This window comes from Ursus maritimus, unplaced genomic scaffold, assembly GCF_017311325.1.
Source record: "Ursus maritimus isolate PB19 unplaced genomic scaffold, ASM1731132v1 scaffold_14, whole genome shotgun sequence".
Taxonomy (NCBI): Eukaryota; Metazoa; Chordata; class Mammalia; order Carnivora; family Ursidae; genus Ursus; species Ursus maritimus.
The window spans coordinates 1,870,850-1,888,636 of NW_024423786.1; the positions used below are offsets into that span (position 1 = coordinate 1,870,850).

The 17,787-nt window shown below is 48.7% G+C and overlaps 1 protein-coding gene across 3 annotated transcripts in view; it reads right to left on the bottom strand.

The window, feature by feature from the left end:
- MGLL (monoglyceride lipase) overlaps positions 1–3,075 on the bottom strand; it is a 113,684-nt gene extending 110,609 nt beyond the window's left edge. Inside the window, exons 1-2 of one of the 3 annotated variants that reach the window (XM_040628366.1) lie at positions 2,919–3,075; positions 1,487–1,631 (exon numbers count right to left, since the gene is read on the bottom strand). In XM_040628366.1, the coding sequence (XP_040484300.1) occupies positions 1,487–1,611 (125 nt within the window). In that variant the 5' untranslated portion in view covers positions 1,612–1,631; positions 2,919–3,075. Of the gene's footprint in view, positions 1–1,486; positions 1,632–2,101; positions 2,249–2,918 lie in introns of those variants that run through there. The other 2 variants (XM_008697812.2, XM_008697811.2) reach the window with 2 other exon arrangements.
- Positions 3,076–17,787: the final 14,712 nt, after the last annotated feature.

A 17,787-nucleotide genomic window follows, 5' to 3' on the forward strand; every position in this document is an offset into this window, starting at 1 on the left:
GGGGGGGTGGGGGGGGGGGGGGGGGGGGTTGTCACGGCTAAGTGAAGCAAAAACAAAGGAGCAGACAGAATTCCCCACAGTGCCACGTCGGCGTGGAGATTGTGAAACCCACGTACAGCCAAGGAAGGGCAGCCAATTCGGCCACTCCCAACCCATTTGCCCACTGCCTTGCGAGACCCCCGCCGGAGACCCAAGGCCCTCCTTATTTCATTGACCTGGAACTAAGACGGCCTCCCCACTCAACCAAGGGTAGCTCCCAAAGTCCGGGACCTGGACATCAAAAATGTGTACTTCCAAATCTTTGTCCTCTTTTTGTAAATTGATCAAATAATGCACCATATACCACAAAGTTCTTAGAAAATTAAACTGAGAATGAGCAATTCTACAGCCAGTTAAGTCAGAGTGGAGAATTAATGATGCCTGACAACACTTTCTCTCTCTCCCTCCCTCTCTCTCTTCTCCCCCTTCCTCCCTCCTTCCTTCCCTCCCTTCCCCACTCTCTCCATCTGACACATATGCAGACATACACACTCTCTTCTCAAGGAAATCCTCAAGAAAGATACTGCCAGAACTGGTAAGAACCATTACCAGCCCATTACGATAGCCAGTCTAGAGCTGCCCCGAAGCTATGGTTTAAACCAGGTCTTTAAAAGTCCCTATCTCTGTGTTTTTAATGAGCAACCACCTGGATTACATACACCTTGTTGAAAATATAGCAGAGGCTCTATGGCTCTGCTAGGGTCAGGTGACTACCGAAACACAGAGACAGAATCCACATCAGACCGTGTCCCCTAGGAGACCACAGGCCTGCGAGGCAGGTAAAATATCCACGGGACAGGTGATGCTCACCTGTCACCAGGCCAATTGGTTACCACGAATAATTTCTTTCCCCGGATAACACAAACAAGCAGGGTTTTCCCTGTTTTGTACAAAGGAGGGGAGCAGCAGGAGACCAGCTGTCTGATGGTGTACAGTCCCAACGCCTGTTTCTAATAGCAAGACAAATCCTTGATGGAAAATGTACAAAGTAATTGAGCTGGCAAAAAAATCAGAAGGAAATACCCAGTCGTACACGTACGACACCTCCGAAGCTCGGAATCAAGCAGGAAAAGAGAAGGGAGATCACTCTATAGATACAGTCTTGATTTTCCTATCTGCTTAGCTGGCTTTCTGGAGCTGTTGGGTTTGATTTTTAAAGGAATGCCTGTACCACAGGAAATCCACTCCGGTACAAAAAATAAAGTCATGTGGAATTTTTGAACACGGCCATACGGTAGAATCCGTATCCTAGTTGTTATAATGAAAATAGAACTCCTGCTTCTTAATTAAAAAAAAAAAAAAGATCAAGTATAAGTCTCAGCTTTTTCAGCACCGCCGAGCCTGACGTGAAGTAGGTCATGCAGAAAGCGGCCCCAAAGGAGATGCCACATGAAGAAGGAGGAGAGGCAGGTGAGAATGTTCCGGCGTGCATCTGGGGCAGCCTTACCTGGGTGTGCCCGTCGGTTTCCAGGACCTGCAGAACAGGTACTGTCCGTCGGCATTGACCAGGTGAGGGAGGTCCTGGTACGGAACGCTCTGCGGGGTCCGCCTGGGAGAACCTTCCTCCGGCATTCTGAAAGGATCTTCAAGTCCTTGAAAGAAAAGAGGACATATTCCAAAGTCAGAAATATGGCAAAACACACAGAGATGGGGAGAAAAGCCTTGTGGGGTGTCAGTAATATTTTTTAAGCAGTTAAAAAAAAAAACTCTCCATTTCAAAGATTTTTAAAAACCCATATATTTCTTGCAATCTCTCCGAGACTGAAAAATCCCATTTGTTCTTAAGAAAATGCTCACTTTATTTTTTAAGTGCCTCATTACAGCTTTTTCCCCCTTCCCATCTGTGTTTATTTTAAATCATTTCAGGAAACTTCATCTTAAAGACTATTTTAGCTGTAATCAAGTGGAAATTATAGTCAGCTCTGTGGGTATAAAGACCCAGCTGCAAGAAGACCCATCTATCTTAAAATCCCCAAGGAAGTTTCAAAGGGGCACAATAATGAGGTGGATGATACTCCAATTAATTCCTCCTGTCTGAAATTCCAAAGATTCCATGACAAACCTGTTTCCATCGTGTCCTGGCTTTTGCATTCCACAACCACGACAGCACAGGGGATCAGAGCCAGGCAGATAAGGGCTGTTCCCTCATGTCAGCGGTCACAGGGCAGCATTCAAGCGGCTCCCGAGCCCCTGTCCCCCACCCCGAGCCCTGCCCCCAGAGCCTGCCTTTCAGACTTTAGGGGTGCCTAGCCCCGGAGCCTGCTGCCAGCTCGCACTGACAAGCTCTCCGGAGCTCCCCTGCTTACCCAGGGGCGGGGGACATGCGCCTGCGATGCCCCACTACTAGTTTAGGTCATCACTTTCACTACACAAACCCATGGGGGGTTCAGGGACAAGAGGGGCTCACGAGCCCGGCACCCCCTGCCCTGGGAAACTGGGAAACTAGCTCCGCGCACACCGAGGCACCTCGCACACGCACAAATGCGGGTCCCCGAGGCAAAGTCACCCCCGAGGCTCCTAACAAACTTTGCTTGCTGCCTGTCTCCAACAGCGCAGGGAATGGAGCCCCGCAGCTGTCACCGGGAGAGCCACGGGAAAAACCAGGAGACTTCGCCGGGCGTGTGCACGGGGACGGCGGGGACAGGGAAGATGGAGTTGACGGGGACAAGTTGGTTTGGGGGCTGGTGCGAGGGAGCAGGGGAGGGCGCGCGCACACACGCGCACACACAGACACGCGCACCACACAGACACGCGCGCACACACGCGCGCGCACCAGGGGGCGCGGGAGCCCACGCCGAGCGTGCGGGGGACCCCTGAGGCTGCTCCCCACCCCTGGGGACGGCACTTGCTGGCTGGGGCGGGGGCCGGGAGGCAGTTACCGGGGCCACGAGCGCCGCTGTCGCGTTCCCCGAGCGCCGCGGGTCCTCGTCTGCGGCGGGCCGGTGCCGGGCCGAGCTGCGCGCCGCCGGCTCCGCGGCGACAGGGCGCGGCGTCTGCGCTGCCACTTTATCCCCGGGCCGGCTCGGCGGCGGGGGCGGCCCGAGGTGGGTGGGGACGCGCGGGACCGGCGGGCGGTGCAGAGAGGCGGCGCCCGGGGCCCACGTGTGCCTGGCCCGCGGGGAGGAGCGGGGGGCACAGCCCGCGGACCCGGCCACGCGCTCCTCCCCGCCCGGCCTCGCGGGAGGCCGCGCCCCGGGGTGGCCGCCCGGGGACCGTCACGAGGCCTGGAACCCAGCCGGGCTCACCCGAGTGTCAGCGCGGGAGGACTCGCCACAGCCCCGCGCAACACACCTAGCGCACACAGACCCACGTAGGGACACACACGCACACCACACATACAGACTGCAAACGTACACGGACCACATGCGTGCACAGACCCACACCCAGGACCCACATACTACACGTACAGACACAGACAACACACAGGGACACATGCAGATACACGCAGACGCTACATGTTCGCAAAGACACACACCACACATGCAGGCGTGCCCATAGACGTCCCCACAGATACACAGGCATGGGCACACAGGGTCGTGCAAACAACATACAGTGCGCAGAGACACGCAAACACATACATACGCAATACACAAAGACAGACACGTGACATCGACAGATACACAAACGCACACAGACGCACACAGACAAGAGCAGAGTGACACACTCATGCACAGACACCCGCAGACCTCTCCAAGCATGCAAACATGACATGCACATACGGGCAGACGCTCGTAAGGCACACACACACACAGACACATTCACACCCCCACAGAGACACACGTGGTCAGACACACACATCAAAAGCTGTGGTGGGGGTGCACAGCCCCCCAGGAGGTAGGGTAGAGGCAGACTGGTGTAGGCCTCATCCCTCCACTTGAATCCCCAGCAACTGTCCCCAGATCCCAGGAGGCGGGCCCCCCAATGAAATCTCCGGTGCACCTACACAGGCCAGGGGAAGGTCTGAACACTATCTGGTCCGACCAGCGATGTAGCTCTTGGGGGTGGAGGAAGCAGCCCTGGACTTCGAGTCCAGACCACCTGCTCTAGCTCCTCCATCTGTCCTGTGGGCCTTAATCTCCTCACCTGCAGCCTGGGTAAAATACCTGTGTCCCCAAGGAGTGTGACAAATGTCCGCAGCTCACACAGACCTCAGCTGGCCTTTGGGACTTTCCTTCTTTCACAGATAACTTTACACCAGAGCAATGTGGAAAAGAACCGCTGTCCTCCAGAAACTGGTATCTCAGTGTCACACTGTGTCAGTGCAGGTGGCCCAGGCTGCTTAGAGCCTGTGACCTAACTTAAATAAATCAAGCAGAGAAAGACAATTATCATATGGTTTCTCTCATCTATGGAACATGAGAACTAGGATGATCGGTAGGGGAAGAAAGGGATAAAGAAAGGGGGGTAATCAGAAGGGGGAATGAAGCATGAGAGACTATGGACTCTGAGAAACAAACTGAGGGCTTCAGAGGGGAGGGGGGTGGGGGAATGGGATAGGCTGGTGATGGGTAGTAAGGAGGGCACGTATTGCATGGTGCACTGGGTGTTATACGCAACTAATGCATCATCGAACTTTACATCAGAAACCGGGGATGTACTGTATGGTGACTAACATAATATAATAAAAAAACATTAAAAAAAAAAAAGTAAAACAATAGCCTTTGAGGAGCTTCGGGTTTTAAGTGCCGCCCAGTGGCGAGGTCAGCTCTCTGGCCTCGAGCAGTTCACCACGCCTGGGACAGAGAAGGGGGAGCTAAATGACTTCTCCGAGGCACAGTGTAGGACGGGTCTAGAGGCAGCAGCCCTGGGGCAGGGAGCTGGGGGCAGGCCTTCAAGCTGCCCTGCTAAGTACATTGTATTTACTTGGATGGTAATTTCTTCAAGGGGGGGCAATTGTTGATAGTCCACGTTGGGTGCGGCTGTTGTTTTGGTTTTTTCCAGCTCCAACATTCCAAAACTTTAAATAGACAGCGTGAAAGTTTGGAGGACAGGTTTTGCTGGTTGTCAGCAGAGCCTCTGTAGAAATGGTGGTAGAGAGTTTGAAGATTTGCTTGCTGGGTTACCAGCATAAATGAGAGCGTGGTGTGCTGTCAGCAGGTTGGGACACCGGGAGTTAAGAGATTGAGACTGTGCTGTTGGGTATCTGGCTTTTTTTTTTCCTAAGTAAACTTTTTATTTTGAGATACTGGTGGATTCACATGCAGTTGGTAACAAATAATACAGAGAAATTCTGTGTGTCCTTTACCCAGTTTGCCCCAATGGTAACATCTTGGGAAACTGTAGGACAGGATCACAACCAGGATACCGACATTGATACAGTCAAGATGCAGAACATTCCAGAACGTTGTGCTGCTCTTCCGTAGCGAGGGCTACTTCCCTCCTACCCCCATTTCCTTCATAGCCCCGCCAGGCGCTTATTTGTTCTCCGTTTCTAAAATTTTCTCATTTCGAGAATGTTCTATGACTGGAGTCACACAATATGTGACCTTTTAGGATTCACTGTTTTCATTCAGAATTTCCTGGTGGTTGTGTGTAGTACTCTATGGTGTGGACAAGCCACACAGTTCGTTGAGGGACTTTTGGGTCGCTACCCCTTTGGGCTATCACGAATAAAGCTGCTTTTGGAGCTCACGTAGAGGTTTTTATGTGAACACAAGTCTTCATTTCCCAGGAGGGCAATTGCTGGGCCAAATGGAAATTGCATGTTGTTTAAGAGCCTGCCCAAATGCGTTCCAGAGTGGCCGTGCCATTTCACATGCCCATCCGGAATGTGTGAGAGATGCGGTTTCTCGGGGTCCTCGTTAGCACTCAGCATTGTTGCTCTTTCTTTACTTTAGCCTTGTCCTCCCCACTGTCTTTCTCCTCCTCTCCCTGTGGGACTCGATGGTACGATGTTAGGCCTCTTGTCTAACCATAGATCTCTGAAGCTCTCTTCATTTATTTTCCTGTTTATTTTCTCTCTGTTGTCCAGATGGGGTAATTTCTAGTGTCCTGTCTTCCAGTTCGCTGCTTCTTTCTTCTCTCCCCTCCATTCTGCCTCTGAACCCATCCTCTGAGCTTTTTAAATTCAGCTATTGAGTTTTTCAGCTCTCCAGTTCCCCCTTCGGCTCTTCGTTAGATCTTCTCTTCCTCAGCAGAGACTTTCTATTTTCTGTTAGTTTCAGGCATGACTGTAATTGCTCCTTGAAGCATTTTCATCATGGCTTCCTTAAGTCTCTGGTCTTTCTGTTGGCATCCATTCGTTGTCTTTTCTCATTCAATTTCAGGTCTCTGTGGTTCTTGGTGAGATGTGTGATTTTCTACGGAAACCCAGATGGTCTGGTCTTGTATTACGTGGTGAAACTCTGGATCTTATTTAAAGCTTCTGTCTTAGCTGGTCCTCTCTGACGCTGCTGTAGGCCAGGGGATGGGTAGGTGGCGGTGTGGCCTCATTACTCTCAGGTGGAGCTAGAAGCCTGGGTTGCCTACTCAGCCTTGGTGGGTGTGGGAGTGCACCATGTTTTACTTTTGTGTTGTTTAACTGGAGTAGAAAGGTCAAGTCTAAAACTTTTCTGTTTTGTTCAGCTTTCTCTCTCCTGGTCCTTTGGCTGGAAAGAGCAGGCTTTGGTTGGGTATTGTTTGGTCTGTGCCCATGGCATTTCTGGGTTGCTGGTTTCTCCAGCTCCAAGACTCGAATATCTGAGGCAAAACAAAAAACCCAGGCTTCACCACTATGTCACTCCTTGGCGCCTGAGGTCCCTAGCTGGTCTGCCTTTCAGAGTCTCCTTCAGTTTGTTTTATATATGATGTCCAGGGTTTTTAGCTGGACTTAGTGGAAGGAGTAGAGAAAAGCACATCTCCTGTGCCATTGCAGATGCAGATGTCCTGTATCTGGCTATATCATCCAGCAATCCCTGCCTACCCATATGCCCTCAGAGACCTTGGGACCCAGTCTCTTGAGATTGGACCACTCTAGAGATAGTAATCTTCCAGAAGAGTAACACTTGGCAGGATCTGCCCCTACGGCTTGGTATAAAATGGCAGGACAGCAATTCAAGTAGAAGTGGTATCTTTTTGCTCCCTAGTGTCTTGTGTGATCTTCCAGAGATGCTCTAAGGTTGGAGCTGAGTGGAACATGATGGAAATGCCTGCGGGGAGGAAGGGAGTAGGAGCAAACTAGGAGACAATAAGAAAGCCAGAAGTTTCTCTTACTAGAAATTTTGGTATGTGCAAATTAACTTCTACAGCTTTTCGAAATCACAGGAATTTGGGTTGTTGTATACTTCAACTATGAATCACTCCTGGACAGAGAGAAGTGGAGGTTGGGAGTGGAGGTGGTTATTATTAGAGTGAATGGTACAGAAGAGGTAAGACTTTGTACAAACTTAGAGGGAAAATTAAGTTGAACAAAAATACCGAAACTGAAATGTGCTCCACTGACCAGCTGTGTAACTTTCGTCAACTTAATTTGCCTTCTGACACTGTCTCCTCACCTGAAACAGGGGGATATGAATACCTACTCCTGGCCTTGGTCAGTTTAGATCATATCTGTGCAGAGCTAAGCACAGTACCTGGTGGACAGTCAGCTTGCACTAAATCAAGGGTGGCAGCTCGGTGGCCCAAGAGAAGGTACTTTTTTGTCTGAAGAAAAAAAAATTAAGATTTTTCTTTATTTATTGGGGGGGGAGATCATGCACAAGAATAGAGGGAGAAGCAGACTCCCCACTGAGCAGGGAGCCCAATGCGGGACTCGATCCCAGGATCCCGGGATCATGACCTAAGCCAAAGGCAGACATTTGGCCAACCGAGCCACCCAGGTGCCCTGAAGAAAACATTTTATTTGAATTTTTTAAATTGGTAATTTCGCATGCAAATCCAGATTCCCAGCTTCTCTTGAAGAACAGAGAGGTATGGTCACAAGGGGCTGCAGGGTTGGGTGTGTTGAGCACGAGGGGCCTGTAGGAGAGGCTGGATTTGTGGGTATTGAACTGAAGAGAAAGGTCAGGCCAGAGACGTGGGAGTTGGCCCAGAAATGATCCTCGCATCCGTGGGATAGAGCACGCCCACCTAGGAGAGTAGGCAGGTAGAGGTATAACCTGGCAGCCTGTGCGTTGCATCTGGTCTGCAGGAGGTCGAGATTAGCTGTTGCTGTCCTTTCAAAATATTTGAATTAGTAGCCAATATTCCATGTGATAGTGCTGGTCTCTGCATTTCCTCTAAAAGGCCAAAAGCCTGGCAACATGGGGCCTCATTTGTGCCTAACAGTGGTCAGCACTGTGGTTGAATGGAAGCGGTCTTCTGGTCGTGCATGCATCTGCCTGTTTACTAGCCCCTCTACTGCACCCACCTAAAGAAAAACTAACTCTCCAAATTCTTCCTATGAGGTCAGCATTACCAATACTAAAACCAGATAAAGACAACACAAAAAGGAGAACTATAGGCCAGTATCTCTGATGAATATAAGTGCAAAACTCCTCAATAAAATATTAGCAAACAGAACCCAACAATACATTGAAAAGAATCGTTCAACAGATGACTGGATTAAGAAGTTGTGGTCCACATATACAATGGAATATTACTCAGCCATCAGAAAGAACGATTACCCAACATTTGCAGCAACATGGACGGGACTGGAGGAGAGAACGCTAAGTGAAATAAGTCAAGCAGAGAAAGACAACTATCATGATTTCTCTCATCTATGGAACATAAGAAGTAGGAAGATCGGTAGGGGAAGAAAGGGAAGAAGAAAGGGGGGGTAATCAGAAGGGGGAATGAAGCATGAGAGACTATGGACTATGAGAAACAAACTGAGGGCCTCAGAGGGGAGGGGGTGGAATGGGATAGGCTGGTGATGGGTAGTAAGGAGGGCACGTATTGCATGGTGCACTGGGTGTTATACGCAACTAATGAATCATCGAGCCTTACATCAAAAACCAGGGATGTACTGTATGGTGACTAACATAATAAAAAAACATTAAAATTTTAAAAAAGTATCTAACAATTGAGGATGAAGGGATAAAGAAGAGGTGATATATAATATATGTATATATAAATATATATACAGACACACGCAATGAAATATTATTCAGCCATAAAAGAGTGAAATCTTGCGATTTGCAATGACATGGAGGGAGCTAGAGAGTATAATGCTAAGCTAAATAAGTCAAAGAAAGACAAATACCATATGACCTCACTCGTACGTGGAATTTAAGGAACAAAACAAACAAGCAAAGGGGGAAAAGTGGCGGGGGGGCAAACCAAAAAACAGGCTCCTTAACTATAGAGAACTCACTGATGGTGACCAGAGTGGAGGTGGGTGGGGGGATGGCTGAAATAGGTGATGGGGATTAGGAAGGGCACTTGTGATGAGCGGGGGGGTGTTGTATGTAAGTATTGAATCACCATATTGTACACCTGAAACCAATATAACACTGTATGTTAACAATACTGGAATCAACATTTTTTAAAAAATTAAAAAGCCAACACTTGAGTGTCTGGTTTGTTTCACTGGGTCATAACATGAGGGAGGGGGTAGGTTTTGGTGCTGGCACATGAGGGGTAATGTGTCGTTCTGGACTTTTGACCTCTCTGGGACGTCCAAGCCAAAACCTGATGGGTAGTAGCCGACACATTAGGAGAGTCGGGACAGAGATGAGGCTTGGAAGTAACAGTACTTGATATCATGGGAATGGATTCAGTTGTCCAGGAGCCATGAACTGCAGGGGAAAGTGGACCCAGGAGAGATCCTTGTGAGGAGAAGGAGAAAGATGGGGACCGGGAGAGTTTGCCATGGCGACAGAGACAGAAAAAATCACTTGGAAGGTATATTTCACAGAATCTAAAGGTACAGCACGCTGTAAGAAGGACCGACAGTGTCAAATGCTGTCCAGGTGTCAAACAAGAAGACTGGGATGGGTTCAATGGATTTAATAACAAGGAGGTCATATGCGACTTGGAAAGAACCCAGTTCATGGATTAACCAGGACAGAAGACAGCCCACCCTGAGCTACGAAGTGGGTGGAAAGTAAGCGGAGACACATCTTTCAAGATGTTTTGTGTGAAGAAGCTATGTGGTGGTGAAGTCTATGCATTTTGGAGCCAGACGACCTGGATTTGACCCCCAGCTCTGGTGACTTGAACCACCCGATCTTGGGCGATTGGTTTACCTTCTTTCTGCCTCTGCAAAGGGAGGATAATTAAGAATCCTGTCTAGCTCGTGGGACTGACCGGGATAGGGCAGGTTAGTGGCTTAGCACAGCGCCCGGCACAGAGTAGGCGGAGTGCGAGACGATGTCACCATTTTTAAGTTAAGGGAATTTACGCATGTGTGAGAAGTTCCGATGAGAACCAGAGTTAACAATGAATGGTGAGTCTCCTTCCCCCTCCTGCGCCCTGGTTGCTGTCCACGGAGGCAACCACCTGGCAGGGTCTTATGTGGCTTTCTAGACATGCTCTGGGGTCTGAGGAGAATGGAACACACCAGAAACACCTTGAGGAGGAAGGGAGAAAGTAAGAAGCAAGGGCATCAGAGGGAAGTAACTGCATCTCTGCTGGCTGCGTGCTGCGGGGCTTCTTGAAGAGGCGGGACCAAACTGTTGAGTGCGAGTGTTAAGTACAGAGCTGGAGAAACATCTCCTGTGGGGGCGAGGAGGTCTGTTGCCTCAGTGGCCCCAGTGAATGGCCATTTGCATTGTGACTTTGCAGGTTTCCACTATGTCCAGGTAGACAGAGTCAGAACTGAGTTAGATCGTACGACACAGACTTGTTTGGTGTGGGGAAAACCCCACATGTTTGGGGACCAGGAGCTCCAGAAGGGAAGTGTTCTGTGTAAAAGTAAAGGAGACACTACCGGCGAGAGCTGGGTTTTCCCCTACTCAGGATGACTACTGGGTTTTTCCAAAACACAGAGAAAGGAAAAAAGAAACACTTCGTACTCTATACAATACCTACAAAAAAGAATTTACTGGAGGACAGCACCAACAAAGGCAGGTACCCAGTGCTGTTACAGAGAGGTCATAAATATTCTTAATGTTGCTGTGACAAGGTGTGTTGATTCTATTGTTCCATCTTATTGAAATGGTTGTAAAAGTTTTCCCCGAATCATTTCTGCCTTGGCCCCTTTCCCTATTTTTCCCATAAAAAAGTCCCTTCTTCATAAATTCTTCCTGTAGGGGTGCCTGGGTGGCTCAGTCAGTCAAGTGTCTGCCTTCAGCTCAGGTCATGATCTCAGGGTCCTGGGATCGAGCCCCGCATCAGGCTTCCTGCTCAGCGGGGAGTGTGCTTCTCCCTCTTCCTCTGCCCCTCCCCACCCCTTGTGATTCTCTGTCTCTCAAATAAATACACAATCTTAAAAAAAAATGAAATAAATTCTTCCTGTAGAGATGTGGGGCCACCGATCGCCATGGTTAGGAGAGGGCTGCCAGGTATTAAACGTGAAATAAGTTCTAACACACATGTGGGTGCAGGAAAGCTCCGGAAAGTTGGCTCTGCCCTCCATCCACCCTTCCACGTCAAAGGAAGGGTAATGTGCTTTGAAGAGGTAATTCCAGAATGGCAGGTGTGGCAGTCAAGGCATTTTCCTGCCTTTCCTTGACCACGACTAAGAATCATGCAGGAAAAACAAAACAGGGAATTTTTGATCCTTGTAGTGTGGTTCCCACAGAAGTCGGATCTGTTACAATCAAAATGGGGAGGTAAGTGCCTCCAACACTTGTCAACACTGCCGCCATTGCCACAGAGGCCCTGCGGGACGGCCCTCACATGGGATTTTGCAGCTGAGGAAACCTCTCCGGTCCCTTTACTTGCCCAAGGCTGTATGTGGGGAAGTGGCAGAGCCAGCCTCTGGCCCTGACCCATCCGCCTCCTGTGTTCTGTCCTTCGCCGCGGCTGCCGTGTGAACCCAGGCTGCTAGGGAAAATGGAGGTAGGTGTTCAACATTAGGCAGTTTAATAACACTCAGCTTCACGGTGAGAAAGACCCTCTTCTCTTCCATCTTTCTGATGAGTAAAAAAAAGTCTTTGTTAGGTTTTTATGTGTCGGTAACGTCCCAATGTTTCTGCATCTCCCCTTTTAGCCACTTGGCTTTGTTATTATTATCATGCATTTTATTTGTAGGGTTACCTTAAATGTGTGGCAAGTGTTCATTTTCTATGTAAAAAAACCTTTTTAAAAAGACATGGAGTTTAAAACGTGGGTTGATTTAAAAAAGAGATTAGGTAAATTACAGAGCACGTGGGACATAGATAATGCCAAGTCATAGTGTCCTTGGTGAGGACACAGGGGTGGAGTGCTGGTGGGAGAGCTGGGTGTGGGCCTGGCCTCCCGGCTCCCATGCTCGGCCTCTAACCCGCATTTCCCGGTGAGGGCTCCTTCCAGGCCGGCCTACTACTGCACTTCCGGCCTTCAGCTTCCTGTGGGTCAGCGTAGGATTGGCCCCGATGGTCTCCGAGGGTCTCTTCCAGCTCTCAGAAACATTCTGTGGAAGGCTATTTTTGCTATATGTATTTAAGCAGCAGGGCCAGCCCTATTGGAAAGGCCATTAAGCACAATCAAATCTACTAAGATGGAAATACTGGTCCCCACCCACACACCACCTTCTTTAAATGCATTTGGCAAGTCCAGAAAGCCAGCAATTAGTAAGTGGACCCAATCACTATAACAAGATCTGCTCTCAGCGGTAAAGGAGAAATTCCTGCACGGACTAATCTGGTTAATGGAGCGGTTAAAAGTTAGACATGCTGTAAAATATTCCTCGGGGGTCATTATAAGCGCAAATAAAATGGACCCCTGCTGGCAAGTAACAGTGGCAGGTCACACATGTGTATTTCTCTACTTTGATTTTTACCAAAAAAAAATTTTTTTTTTGGCTTCTTTTGAAATAGATGCGATTGACCTAATGCTAAGTTTTGGTCTTTGAAGGCAAATGAGGTAGTGGTTATGATTAGGCAGGGAAAGTCCAATGATGGGTTGAGTAACTGCAGAAACTGCTACATATGTACAGAAATTTCCAGATAATCTAGGCAAGGTTGGGGAGGGGGAGGAGCACACTTCACAGTTTTTCTAAACAGTAGCTCTTTTTTTTCCTGGTCTTTTTTTAATTGGCTGGTATGCTCGTTAAAGGCAGAGACCCTGGGGTCTGACTCAGCTCTTGGACTTAGAAGCTGTGTGACCTTGGGCAAGTTACTTAGCCTCTCTGCTTCCATTTCCTTATCAGTAAAACGGAGGTAATAATGGAACCTGCTTTACAGAACTGTTGTGAAGATTAAATGAATTAACACATTAACATGCTTAGAACAATGTTTGGCATATAGCAAATCCTTTATGTATGAGGTACATTATTACTATTATTGTTATTATTATTTGTAACACAGCATCAAATCTCCCCTCTAAGTTGCCTTTGTAAATACCACCCACCTGAGAACTCTGTGTCTTCTGAAATCGTGTTACCTTATACATTAGGAAGTGTACATTTCAGTGTACGTCAAGCAAAATCGGCAAGACTTGGGGAGGGTTTTGTAGCTGGAAGAGGTCCTAGATGTCATGGAATCTAAAGCCAATATTTTATAGCTAAAGCAACTGAGACCAGAGAGGTGAGGTGACTTGCCTAAGGCTGCACAGCAACTTGGTGGTCAAACCTGAATTAGAAGAAGAGTCTGGACCCCACCTTTTTTATCTTGGGGGAACTACATTCCTAATGGGTTCTTAGTGTTTCCACTATGAAAGCAATGGGAAACCGGGAGTGAAGGTACTTGGGGGTCTCTCACCCACACCCTGCCACAGACCTGTGTGAGATTTCCCCTCATTTCCTTCAAATCTGGAAGAGGTCTATGTGGGCATTGGTTTTCTTTGATTTGTTTGTTTGCTGACCGCCAGGCAATACTTGCTCCTTTCTAACCACAGCTGTATTTCCTTTTGAGGAACCCTCCACCATTGTGCAAATTCTTGGGGCAACTGTCAATCAAAGTGCCTACATCGCTCTGACCGACCAGGGCCCATGGAACTAACTCTTGAGCAGAGTGACATGGGCTGGGAGGCCCAGGCAGAGCTCGCTCATTCACAGACTTTCGGGGTGAGGTAGTTGAGTGCCTCTGCTGCATGTCCCGGTCCTCATGCCAAGCCGGGTCTTCTAGTTTTTAGTGTGTTCTATGAACAACCCAACAGACCTCTACAAAAGTCCCCTCAGGCTTACATCGGCCATATTTGATTTCTGTTGCTTGCCACCAAAGAACCTTGACAGATACAACTTAATCGGTTGCCTTTGGCTTTCAGTGCCGTCGGTAACTGGCAGGTAGAAGGAAGGTGGGAGATGTGGGGAGCAGTTGCTGCAGGGCATGCTGTTGAGATGTCTGGAGAGAAGGGAAAGAGCTGAATAGACGGAAGACTGAGGAGTCTGCCCGGATCAGCATGGAGAAGGCCCAGCAGCTGGCACACTGGGAAATGGGAATTCTGTCAAGCAGAGAAGTTGGCCTATTTAAGTCCCCAAGAGTGGGGTAGGCAGGTGGTATGACGCAGCTGACGGCTCAGGAGCAAGAAAACAGGAAACGGAGAGACGGAAACTTCCCAGGACTCGTTCCTCCCTCAGGAAAGCCCATCAATGGCCACAGCAAAACAACCCTGCATAGGGAGCCCTGGAAAGTGAATTAAAATGTGGTTTCGAGGACCGTCTTGACAATAGAAGTCGGTATTCATTTCTTCTTTCTTTCCTTCATGTAACTTGCATTTCCCTGCAGCTGCTACAGGCCAGATGTGGTGCTGGATGCTGGGGTTCGGAGCTAAACCCACCATCTTTCCTCTCATGTGATTGGCAGTCTAAAGAGCAAGAGGGCCAAGAAGGCTACCATCACAGCCAGAGATGGGAGCCCCCCGAGGAAAGTGTGTATGTGGACGGGATGTGAAGGATAATGCAATGGTTCATACAAGAAATCATATGATGGTGACAAGCCCCACATCAGGCTCCTCCGCTGGGAGCCTGCTTCTTCCTCTCCCACTCCCCCTGCTTGTGTTCCCTCTCTCGCTGGCTGTCTCTATCTCTGTCGAATAAATAAATAAATCTTAAAAAAAAAAGAAATCAATAGGCTTTAAATACACACACACATATATGTATTTATATTTATATACATAAAATAATCAGAGGATATTAAGGAAGAGAAAATCCCCTTCACCTTAGCAACAAAGAAGGCAAAATATTTAGGAATAAACTTAAGAAGAGATATACAAAACCCATATTAAACACCTTTGAAAGACAGGGAAAAAATGTGAAGAAATGGAAAGACATTCCTTGTTCTGGGATAGAATGACAACATCATAAAGATGCCAGTTTTCCTTAAACTAATTTATAAAGTTTAAACAGTCACAATAAAAATAGCAACATGCTTCCTTGTGGAGTTAGACAATTGATATTAAAGCTCTTAATTTGAAAAATGCAAGAATAACACTGAACGTCTGAGAGGCAAGAATGTCTTACCAGATGTTAAAGCATACCTTTTTAGACAGTGTGGTACTGGCACATAAAAAGACCAGCAGACCAGTGGGAAAGAACAGAAAGTCCAAAAATAGACCCAGCCACATAAAGGAATTTGGCATTTGATAAAGACGGCATCTCAAATCCCGGAGGCTTTTTAACAAACAGCCCGGGGCAACTGCTAAGTTGTTTGGGAACAGGTAACACAGCTCAAACCTTACCCAGGAACAAATTCCAAAGGGATCAGGGATCCAGACGTGAAAACAGGAAACCACACGGCCATTAGAAAACCACTGCTATAAAGGGGTTCTCAGGTCCCTCCTGATTGTCCGCTGTTGGGATTTCAACTCTCCAGCAAATTGACTTAAGGCAGAGTGTTCCCCAAAGAACAAACATGTTCTTTATGGTTTGCAAGCCCCCTCTGGCTCATCTACCAGCACAGCATGGGACAATCCTGTGAGGTACACGATGTATTAAACATATTTGTGGTGAAGCTCGCCAGCATTCATGGGCACAGGCCTAGACTGCACTTCCCAGACACCCTTGCAGCTTCGGGAGCTCCTGGCCAGTGGACTGTGGAGGGAAGCGACCTGCATCACAGCCTACAAAACTCTCCTTTCCCTGTCTGCCAGCCAGGTGAAGAATGAAGGGTATCTGAAAAGGGTCGTGGAGCCACGAATGGAAAAGGGCTATGCTCTGGATGACCACGGGTGCAGAGAAACCGCCAGCACCAGCACCGAGCCGTGGAGCAAGGGAGCGGTAATGACCTCCTGCTGCCCGAGGCCCCTGAGACTCGGGGCTTGCCTGTTACAGCAGCTGGCATTCCTTGCTCTGACGAGTGTGGGGTCCGAACTGTGGCTATCCCAGCAGCAAGCCCTTCCAGCCCTTTGAAACCTAGATGTGAACTAAGCGCCCTCCTGTGCTCAGGAAACACGAGAAGAGAGGGAGGACCTGGGCGAGTGACAAAGGGAACGGAATGCTTGGAAGAGACAAAATCCTTCAATTCTGACACCCGAAGCACAGCACAAAGATGGAGATCAAAAATGTTGGAAAGAACATGTGGTTCCACCCCTAAGTTAAAACTCTCCTGTGTTTGTTTAGAAATTAAGCCGGAACAGCAGGGAGCATTGCTACAGTCCCCCAAACAAGGTCAGATCAGGAAGAGAGAAACGGTGGCCTGGTGCAGGAAAGGGGCCACCAGTCACGCAAAGCTGTCATTTATAGGCAGTAGGAACACTCAGCATTTCTTCGTGAGGGGTTAAAAAAAAAGAAAACAAAACAAAAAAAACAAACCACATTGCTTTCAGGTAGCCGGCAGCCCCACACCTGCTGTAATAGGAGCCCTAGTTCTCCCCCATCAGATGTGGGGGTGGGGGGCCTGGGGGGGGCCAATAACGTCTTCAATCACTTCTGAGAGTGATGAGCATAACTTGGTCAACTCCCTGAGGACAGACGGGAACTTGCCCGGAGGCAGGAAGTGGAGGTGGCCATACCACACTGACCCCCAGAGAGCTAGCTAGAGCTTAGGGGGCCAATGGGGAAGGGCACTGCAGGTGAAGGGGGTCGGGAAAGGGGGAAGGAAGAGAGAAGGGGTGACCGAAATCCATCTGCATCATCCTGGTGAAGTCTACGGAAAGAAACAGAAGGGGCTGCTCAGACCACCTTAGGGATGCCTGCTCCTGCCCACAAGTGCCCGCTCACCTCACTGGCTACACAGCCCCGGGGGTGGCGTCTAGTGGTCCCTGCCCCTGGGGAGCACTACAAATACCAGCAGGGTTCTGAGTGTGGGGACGTGAGTTGATCAGCGGCACGAAGATGAGCTGGTTAAGTCTGGCTCCCTCAGGTAAGGGAAAGGACCAAACTCTTCTGCCTGTCTGACCCTAGAAAAAAGCTGATCGTGCATTTAGAACTCTCCCTCTAAACATGACTGTGATGTGTGTGCAATAAAGCTATTCGAAGGGCATGCTAGTGACTTGTGACACCTTACAGGGAGAAAATGCCTTCAAACAGTTGTGTGTTGGCATGTGCTGCTTTCCAAATCCCAGACGTGCTGTGCATGGGTCTAGGGCACGTGACTGTAGCAGTAATACAGAAACTGTTAGAGACACTGAAAGAGAAGACACCCCAACCACCATATTTAAAATGTTAATAAGGTCCTACGACAGCATCAGAGAGAGGATTTTAGACTTTTACCCTTCAACATGGGGGGGAAAAAAACGGAACATCTAAGAAACATGGGCATGGATTCATGTCCCCCAAAGACAAGACAGGGGCATGCAGGCCAAACTCCTTGCCTGGGCCGCAGGGTT